The sequence below is a fragment of the Staurois parvus genome, unplaced genomic scaffold (genome assembly GCF_062004578.1).
Source record: "Staurois parvus isolate SC_StPar_1 unplaced genomic scaffold, SC_StPar_1.0 ptg000130l, whole genome shotgun sequence".
NCBI lineage: Eukaryota > Metazoa > Chordata > Amphibia > Anura > Ranidae > Staurois > Staurois parvus.
Genome location: NW_028317926.1, coordinates 66582 through 77190, shown reverse-complemented (window position 1 = coordinate 77190; position 10609 = coordinate 66582). Strand labels below are relative to the sequence as shown.

Genomic DNA, 10609 nt, shown 5'->3' with positions numbered 1-10609 from the left:
TTACGGAGGGGACGGCGGGCGCTCCTTTACGGAGGGAGCGACGGGCGCTCCTTTACGGAGGGGACGGAGGGAGCGACGGGCGCTCCTTTACGGAGGGGACGGAGGGAGCGACGGGCGCTCCTTTACGGAGGGGACGGAGGGAGCGACGGGCGCTCCTTTACGGAGGGGACGGAGGGAGCGACGGGCGCTCCTTTACGGAGGGAGCGACGGGCGCTCCTTCATGGGGGGGGGGGACGGAGGGAGCGACGGGCGCTCCTTTACGGGGGGGGGGACGGAGGGAGCGACGGGCGCTCCTTTACGGGGGGGACGGAGGGAGCGACGGGCACTCCTTGACGGAGGGAGCGACGGGCACTCCTTGACGGAGGGGACGGAGGGAGCGACGGGCACTCCTTTATGGAGTTCATTTAAGAACCCTTTTTAGAAAGGTTTCATACTTACTTTATTGACTTGGCTCAATTTATTGGTCTTTAATTGTGAGAATTGTTTGTTTTACAGGTGATCTAGTTGATATTCCCACCTGCTCATCAAGGTAAAGAAAATTCTTTGTGATTCTGTTCAAGTTTTGATAATATATATTTTACTCTTGAATGATGTGAGATTCTTTTCCTTTCTTTAATCTTTGCAGCCCTGATGGTGATTCCATAAAAGTATTTGTAAGAATTCGGCCACCTGTTGAAGGAAGCCTGGGCGGTGATAGTGACCAGGGGCTATGCCTCTCTGTACTGTCTCCCAAAATGATTCGCTTGCATTCCAAACCGGAGCCAAAAGTCTTTACATTTGATTATGTGGCAAATATGGATGCAACTCAGGTTTGTGTGCTTCCTAAATGTTAACATGTTAACTTGTCTTTCTTTTAGGTCCCTTGCACATCGTTGGACAGCAGGTCTGCTGATCGGAGCAGAGCAGGTGGATGACCAGCCCATGTCTGCTCAGTTTATGCAGAGCAGACCAGGACAGAGCCCGCTATGCTCTATGGGCCACAAAATTGACTCACCCAAATGGAGACAGACGCAGTCCATTTGTAATTTTTTTATTTTTTTTTCTACGCGGAGGGGGAATCGGACCCAGAGGTAGTTAGGACACAAGTCCTCTTACACCCGCCAGTCCATAGGAATGCATGGACCTTCCAATCTGACAGACGGACCGGATCTGATCTGATCAGCCCATGCACTTAACTTCAATTACACCTTGATATGTGAAAGTTATAAAAATATCAGAACTGTCATGGGGATGGTGCTCCATCATTGGCAGGTTCTGATCAGTTTCCCAGCATTACATTAATACTATATTGGTACATGGGGGAGCTGGAATTTAGAAGGGGGAAAAAAAAGTGAACTTGTCCTTTTAATGGAGTCAAAAGCATTTTATGATGAGAATAAAAAAATTATATTTTTGGGTGGAGTTAGAAAATCGTAAAGTAGCACTCAACTCTTGTTGCAGTACATGACCTGTTTTTGTTAAAACTTTTTTTTTTTTCCCCTTTTTATAATTACAGGAGTCGGTTTTTTCATGTGTGGCAAAAAATATTATTGAATCCTGTATGAATGGTTACAACGGCACAATTTTTGCCTAGTAAGTATACAGCTGATTATGTCAAACTTTTTAAATTTTAATTCAAATTTTTAATCTTTGAATAAAGTTGGAAGGGTAAGATGCCTTGTAGGGTTTTATTGCTGTGTCTCTATAAGGGAATGTTCCTGCTCCACGTAACTTCTTTTCTTGAAGACAGAGCAGAGAACGGAGATGTCTTCTCAACAGAAAAAAAACTGCCATCAAACCCTCACAAGGTTTTGACATTTCCTCATTCATAATTTGATTTAAAAACATGCCTGGATTTATTAAATGCTTATAACTATGAAAAGATGACATGGAGTATGTTGACCAGTATGTTTAAAGGATAAGTTCACCTTTTGCACAAAAATAATAAATGCACATTTTTTTTGCAGATTAAAAAAAATCTGCATTTATTATTTTTGTCTGCAGGAGCCTGTAAAGCATTGCACCAGCGATCAGTAGATCACTGGTGCCATGCAGGTCTCCTGCAGATCTGTCGGTATATCTGCTTGCCCACACAGGATGTACGAGCAAGCTGATATACTGACAGGAATAGTCAGTGAACTATCACAGTGCTTTATAGTGCTGTGGTACTTCATTGAAAACTACAACTTGCAGTTCATTCATTCATGTAAGCTTGCGAATGAATGATGTTGGTGGAGCCCCACACAGCTGCACTGTTTGCAAATCTGACAGACAGTATGGAGAACTTATCCCTGTATTTCTGTCACAGGGAGGGGGGACAGCAGATGGTGGCTGCAGCACTGGGAACATATTACATGTTCCAGCCTAAAAACGGGTGGAACATGTTCCCAAAGGTGAACTTTGCTTTTAACAATATGGGTTTACAAATAATAATCTTGGCTGCAGATGATCATGCTTTTTAAACTCTTGCAGGATGTTTACTGCTTTCACTATACAGGCTTACGATGTGTGACAATTTAATTACTGGAATGCTCATAGTGTAGCACTGTGTTGGGGACTCACACAGCCATTCAGATTCGAGTGTGTTCTGACATATTCTAACTTGCCGCCCGACTGGGTCTCAGTTGACTCTTTACGGAGTAGCAGAAGAAATAACTGGTGTGCATTGCGCTGCTGGCGGAATATTAATGACCGGAATCTGGAGCAGTGGATTAACATCAAACTTTGCTCTTAAAATTGGTGCAAGTGAAAGTTTAGCTTCATTACTACAGGCTTATGATTAACATTCCATGAAGAAAGCAAGTATTTTTGAATGGCATAAGCGGTTTGAGGAGCGAGAAGATATCTTCAAAGACAAGAACTGGGAAGCAAAAAACGCAAAGGGCGCATGCAAATTTGGAAAGAGTGCACATGCCCTTGTATGCTCTTATCAAAGACTGAGTGTGAAAATGATGGCAGAAGAAGGAACTTGAAAATGAAAACAGTGTGGCAGATTCTAAAGGTGGATTTGGGAGTGAGAGAGGTTTCTGCAAAGATGGTGCTTCGAATCTTGACCGAAGATCAGAAAGAACGTTGTCTTCAAATTTCATCTTTTTTTTTTTTTTAAAGACTACAGAGGTGTTTGTTAGGGTTATTACCGGTCCATTCCGGGAATCAAATTGGCACCTTGTATATGCTGCATCACCTTCCATCTAGTGGATTCTTTATAGGAATCTGAATTTGCTCAGGCCAGTGATATAAGTATTGCAGCTAAAAAGCAGCACTGCTAGGGTAAGAAGGAGTCCTCTTTTCTTAGTCTTTACTACTGGATGGAGCTGTGCCTAAAAATATATTCTAACTGAGATATTCTTTTTGCCTTTACATTGAAATACAGATGTTGAATGCAGAAATCAGTCATGATTGAAATGAGTTTGCCCTTTGTCTTTGGATATTTATATTAACAAAATAAATAAGAAAGCAGAACTCTGTGGAAGGATGGTCAGGACTCTGGAGCATTGCATTGAGTTATCGAACACTTAGAGCAGGGTTTCTAAAAAGTGTATACGCTTTTAGGATGTACACAGCAATAAGGGCAAGATAGCATTTCTATTTTGGAATCCTGCTTTGAATGACAGTGTTGTAATTCTATTCATTACTATAGGAGTAAGAAACATACTAGTAATTGAAAGATTCCACTCATCATACTGATACTGTTTAGTTTCCTGACAGAGGCACTATATGTATTAGACACATGATCACGCTTCCTCCTTTTGATCTCTCTTTGAACCAGGAAAACAGATCTTTGCCTCTCTTGATGCTTAGAAATGCCAGTGCTTTTCACTGTTTCAGTTGAGCTGGTAGTTTTACCATAATGTACAACTTCGTATTGTGAGATGGTATCAGTTACCACAAGACAACCTGTCCCTTCCCCTAAATAGATAAAAGTGAAAATGCCTCTGAAACGCATCCTCCCATTGAAACTTACTTTCTAAAAACATAAGGGAAGTTTAATTTTTTGTGTTTGTTTGTTTGTTTATATATTTATTTTTATTTTTTTTTTGCCATCCAAATTTCAAGCTGCAAGGCAATGCTCTTTTGGGGTTGGTTCATACCAGAATGTGTTCCTGTGCAGTTTTGACATTTGCGAAAGGAACACCAAAAAGTAGCGCAAGCACAACTTTGCACCCAGTTGCATGGGGGCCACAAGCATGCGAGATAACAATTCATTGGCACCCATGTGTGTCTTTTAAAGGCAGAATATTTACCATTTTTGTGTGAAAAGTTCCTTAGTTGTAAAGTTTGTGAATTTTTATATGTAACACTAACAAAAACTCTTTTTTGTATTTTTTTGCAGTGGGCAGACAGGTTCGGGAAAGACCTTTACAATGCTTGGTAAGCATATACAAGTCTATGGTCAAAGAAGTAAGCCCGAGCAATTCAAACCGTTTACTCTGTTTGGTTTTTTTGGTGCTTGCACTTACAATTGGATTCAAAATGTCAGCTCGTTACAGGGGGATTTTCTTTTTTTTTTTTTTTTTTTTTTTTTTTCCCCCTCCCTTCCTTCCTTCCTGTGTGTGGGGTTTATTTTTTTTTTTTGTATGGTTTTTCCATACACCTTTCCTGCCTCGTCAAACTTTATTAAGATATAAAAGCATTGAAAAAGTGAGAGAAAATTCTTACAAAAAATTTTTTTAAGCTTATATACACCAGCTAAGTGCTATACAGAATAGTAAGTCTGCTTAAAGTGATTTTAAAGGAATTGTCCATTGACACACAAGGGCAGACTATTCAGTGAGCGCAACTCGGGTCCCATCCCTTGCGTTCTCCTCACTGGTTGTGATTGACAGCAGCAGGAGCCAATGTCTCCCACTGCTTCCTCGGTCTCTAGTAAGGGGGGAGATTTAGCAGAGAGAGACGCTGTTCTTGAGTGCAGCGCTGAATTGGGATCAGGCTCAGGTAAACAGAAGGGGTGGGAGGAGTAGCTCCAAACTGGTTTTTCTTTACTGCAGAGAATGCATTAAGGTAGAAATAACTTCTACCTTTTTAGAACCACGTAAACTGCACTCGTGAACTGTGCTTAAGTATATGGTAGATAATTGCAGTTCTGCTCCACTTGATCTAAACGCCTCATCCATACCATTTTGATATATTTTCTCACATTAAAGTGTTACTAAACATTTATTCACTATATATGGCCTTCCACAGTACGCAGAACATGGAAATTCAATTATTTTAGTAAATATAAACTGCTAAATACCTTTTTCTTAAGAGCAGTCTTGTGATTTCTGTCAGTGTCTGCCCGAGCACTGGTTAACCATGTAGGAGGAGTTTTCATTTCCCTCTGACTGTCTTATGAGGCTCCATGACCCCTGACCCTCTGTCCGGACAGGGCTGATTGGCCCTGTGTCGATCACAAGAGCCCTCCAACCCCCCCCCCCCCCCCCCCCACCAAAAAAAAAACCAAAAAAAAACTCTCTAGCAACACACACAAAACAGACCATGTACAGACTTGCCACTGCTGCTCTGTACTAGGGCAGATGGATTGGGAGCAGTAAAAGAAGGGGCGGATCAGAGAAGACAGGGTCAAACAGCCTTTTTACCCAATGCAGAGGATTAACTCCTTAGGTTCCTCAGTGAGTATAGCAAGCATGCTTTACTCCATATACAGACATATTTTACTGTTGTGGGTTTATTAAAACACTTTAAGCACATATTCAGCACTTGTCTGTATAAGCCCTAAAACATATTGCTAACTGATGAACCAAACCTAAAATTTGAGGCCTAAAAAAAAAAACTAATTTGGAGTGGGGCTTATGGGGCCCTTTTGGCAGTTCCACCCTACATGTGGCTGGCAGCTGGTTTAAGCATGAATTTTCCTAAAATCTAGGTCTATAGTTAAAATTGAATGTTTGACAGAATGCAATTTTTTTTCCCCCCATATATTTTTTTTAATTTATTATAAATTCTAAAGGCATTTGGATTGGTTGATGTCCAGTAAAGTGTAACAAATTTAAGGCAAAAATAAGTGTGTATGTGTGAATCTTCCTAACGGGCATGGGCAGCAATAAAAACTGACAGGTGTGCTAATCCATCTCTACTCTATCCAAAACACAAAAAAAAAAGTTTTCCCTTTTTAGTTTTACTTTAAATAATATTATTTAATAAAAGTATCCACATTGCTATTGCATGTTTTATATAGTGAATTATTTATAGTTTTCTTCTAAAATAACTTAATTTCCTAATACACTCTCTCCACGTGGGAGAAGCCTTAAAGCTCTCTTACACTGCACAGCCAGATGACCATGTTGGTGCATTGAGGAATCTTGCATCTAGCCTCTGTGGTCTGATACTATTACAGGGATGTTGAATTTACATTGCCCGACACACAGGACATGTATTTCCGGGTGACAGATCTCCCGGCCTATGTAATGCATAGGAGACTTTGTCCCCTATGTAATGGAAAAAGAAAAAGTTACACCCAAGCACATAACATTCCCTTCAAAAAAAATAAAAGAAATTGAGGCCACCCCCACATATACGCACGTACAAATGTAAAAGCACATGCTGGGGCGCCTACGCATGAAAACGTTGGTTTGCGATACACGTTACATATGGCCAAGCACACTAGCATGAGAACAATAATTCTAGCATGAGACATCCTCCGTAACACTATACTTATAACCTATAAGGGTCTTTAGAAGTGTCGCCTATAGGAAATATAGGGTACTGAAGTTTGTCGCCATTTTACGAGCGCACGCAAATTTAACCACTGGCCCTCCAGTGGATTTACCTCCTAACTGACAGTTGCGTGGTCATGCAATGCTGTACATAGAGCTGTCTTTTGGGGGTATTTGATCACCTCTGCTTTATTTATTTTTTGCGCTATAAACAAAAAAGGCCAATTTTGGAAAGAAACCCAAAACCATATTTTTGACTTTTTGCTATAAAACATATCGAAAAAAAAATTAAAATCTTACTTTGTCATCAATTTAGGCCAAAATGTATTGTGCTACAAATAGCGGTGTATATACTGGGATTTTTATTTTTATTTAATTTTTACTAGTAATGGCGATCAGTGACTTATAGGGAGACTGCGGCGGGCATTCTGACACTCGGTGGGAACTAACTGGCACTTAATACAATGAACACTGGGCAGGAAGGGGTTAATATCTGGGGGGATCAAAGGGATATCTGTGCTGTGTGTTTTCATATTATGTGCTATGTATTTTTTCATAGCACATAATATGTTTTCATATTATGTGCTATGCTGTGCAGAGAAATACAAAGCAGCATGTCCTTGCTCACAGGAGAGAGACCTGTGTGTACACACAGGTCTCTCTCCTGTCAGCTTTCCCTGACGATTACTGAGTGCTGGCAGGGAATCACCGGCCAGGACCCGGTGATTGACATCTCTATCCGCCAGTAGTGGCGAGGGTAGGGAGGCTCTCGTGCTCCCCCCTACTCAGTAATGCAAACCACATTTACATATGTGATTTTGCGCAGCCCTGGCCCTGTAGCAGTACTTCTATTATGGGGCGGCGGGCAAGCGGTTAAGGTTTGAACTGTTGGATACCTATTTACTTGGTGCAACTACAGCTTTTATATTTTACAAAAAGAATAGGGTAATTTATTGCTTTTTTTTTTTGGCCTAAAATTTGTGGGGGGTTTTTCTTACTGAAATTTTGCGGTAATCTCATGCAAGGTCTCTCCCCTCCCTGCTAGTCCCTGGGTGCTGTACTGGAGACAGTCAAGGAGGGGAGGAGGAGATAGACAGCGCAGTGTTAAAAATATTAAATGTTTGTCACCATCAAGGCCCTTTTATGATTTTAAAAGTGTGGTTTTGGTTAAAAAAAATTTTTTTTTTTTTATTTATCTGAACGAGTAGATTGTCATGAGGGACAAGTAGATTGGACCCCAATTAAGTCCCTGGACAAGTAGTTTTTTTAAAAAATGTCTACACCCCTGTATTACCAATTCTGAATGGGTGCATTATTCTAACCTGTTTGCCTAGTTTTACATATCTAATCTTCTTATGTGAACGTCATGCCGATAAAAGCCCCACAATTTTATGCACCCTTTTTAATTGCCATGTTTACATTTGTTGAACAGTATGAAAATGAGTTTCCTCTAAGGTTAATTCTGTTTAATAATCTCCTTAATGTACCGAAGGGTTTATTCACAAGCCAAGAGTCAGCATTTTCTGTGGTGGCTATGCACAGGTGTTTGCAGTCAGCTGTGGCTTTTGGCGTACAACCATGCATTCGTAATTGACCATCTAAATGAGCTAATTCTCTCCTAGGGCCATCTGACTCTGATAATTTTACTCATAACCTGAGGGGGGTTATTCCAAGAAGTTTTGAGTATTTGTTCTTCTTAATTAATCGTGAGAAAGAAAAGGTATGTGTTTTTGATTTTTGTTGCCTTATTTGAAAAGAAAAACAATGCAGTTGTGGTTTCATGATTTACTTGCTGCACCTACCTGTATGCATAGGCAAAGTTAATCCAAGATTATTTATTATTCCTTGTCTTATTAGCTTGTACTGAGCGTCCATTGAGTACGGGTAGGTCCATCTCTTCTTTGGGGCTATATACTTGCTCTACAGGGGTTTATATTCCTCGAATGATTAGAAACCTACTTGGTGCCAATATACCAAAGCCTTTTTAGAAATCATGTTCTAAGTATTAAAGGAAACTTGTGCCAAAGGGAAAGATGGCGTCAGCCATTGCTGAACTCCTCCATTGAAAAGCTTTAAATGGTTCTCACAATACTTCTTGCATGTTCCATCAGAGGTAGTCTGCAACACTTTAATTAACCACCTGCCTTCCTGAGAATTTACCCCCCTTCCTGACCAGGCCCTTTTTTTTTTTTTGTTGTTCTGTGCTGCACTTTTTCAAATGGTAATTGTGCGGTCATGCAATGCTTTACATAAATGAAATTTATCTTTTTTTTTTTTTTTCATACAAATGGAGCACTCTTTTGTTGGTGCTATAAACAAAAAAAGACCGAAAATTTTGAAAAAAACCCAATATTTTTTATTTTCGGCTATAAAAAATATATAGTAAACACAAAGTTAGTCATAAATTTAGGCCAAAATGTATTCTGCTACATGTCTTTGGTAAAAAAAAATCCCAATAAGTGTATATTGATTGCATTGTGTGAAAGTTATAGCGTTTACAAACTATGGTATAGATACTGATTAGATATAGATTAGATATATTAGATATATATTAGATATATTATATAATATAATATATTATATTATTATTATTATAATATATTATTATTATTATTATTATAATATATTATTATTATTATTATTATTATAATATTATTATTATATTATATAATAATATAATATATTATATTATATTAGATATAGATATAGATTACACCATTTTTTTGCTATACAGCGCTGCACTAGTTTAACTGACAATTGTAAAGCTGTACAGAAATGAAATTTATGTCCTTTTTTTTTTTTCACACAAAGAGCTTTCTTTTGGTGGTATTTGATCAACTCTGGGTTTTTTGTTTTTGCGCTATAAATAAAAAAAGACCAAAAATTAAAAAAAAAAAAACTTTCTCATTTCTGTCATAAAAAAATCCAAAAAACTCAAATTTCATCATCAATTTAGGCCAAAATGTATTTTGCTACATGTCTTTTGGTAAAAAAATATCGCAATAACTGCATATTAATTGGTTTGTGTGAAAGTTATAGCATCTACAAACTATGGTATAGATAATGGAATTTACACAGCTTTTACTTTCTAACTGCCCATCACATTTCTTGAGGTGCTAAAATACCAGGACAGTACAAACACCCCCAAATGACCTCTTTTTGGAAAGTAGACACCCTAAGCTATCTGCTGAGAGGCATGTTGAGTCCCGTGAAGATTTCTTTTTTTTTTCCCACACGTTTTTCATTTTTGGAAAATTACAAAAAAAAAATGTATAGTTTGTGTGTGTGTAACTCTAAAAATTTAGAATATCGTGCAAAAGTTCATTTATTTCAGTAATGCAACTTAAAAGGTGAAACTCATTACATGCAAAGCAAGATAGTTCAAGCCATGATTTGTCATAATTGTGATGATTGTGGCTTACAGTTCATGACAACCCCAAATCCACAATCTCAGAAAATTTAGAATATTACATACAATCAATAAAACAAGGATTGTACATAGAACAATATCGGACCTCTGAAAAGTATAAGCATGCATATGTACTCAGTACTTGGTTTGGGCCCCTTTTGCAGCAATTACTGCCTCAATGCGGCGTGGCATGGAAGCTATCAGCCTGTGGCACTGCTGAGGTGTTATGGAAGACCAGGATGCTTCAATAGCGGCCTTCAGCTCTTCTGCATTGTTCGGTCTCATGTCTCTCATCTTTCTCTTGGCAATGCCCCATAGATTGTCTATGGGGTTCAGGTCAGGCGAGTTTGCTGGCCAATCAAGCATAGTAATCCAACAGTCATTGAACCAGGTTTTGGTGCTTTTGGCAGTGTGGGCAGGTGCCATGTCCTGCTGGAAAATGAAGTCCGCATCCCCATAAAGCTTGTCTGCAGAAGGAAGCAGGAAGTGCTGCAAAATCTCCTGGTAGACGGCTGCATTGACCCTGGACTTAATGAAGCACAGTGGACCAACACCAGCAGATGAC

The 10609-nt window shown here is 39.2% G+C and overlaps 1 protein-coding gene across 1 annotated transcript in view; it reads left to right on the top strand.

The window, feature by feature from the left end:
• The window catches only part of LOC149466411 (kinesin-like protein KIF15-A), a gene marked incomplete at its 3' end in the record, with an annotated part of 78566 nt that overhangs the window by 2209 nt on the left and 65748 nt on the right, over positions 1 to 10609 (top strand). The window contains exons 2-6 of the mRNA XM_089672544.1: positions 496 to 529; positions 626 to 809; positions 1496 to 1572; positions 4313 to 4350; positions 8258 to 8355. Of these exons, the coding sequence (XP_089528670.1) occupies positions 496 to 529; positions 626 to 809; positions 1496 to 1572; positions 4313 to 4350; positions 8258 to 8355 (431 nt within the window). The remainder of the gene's footprint in view (positions 1 to 495; positions 530 to 625; positions 810 to 1495; positions 1573 to 4312; positions 4351 to 8257; positions 8356 to 10609) is intronic.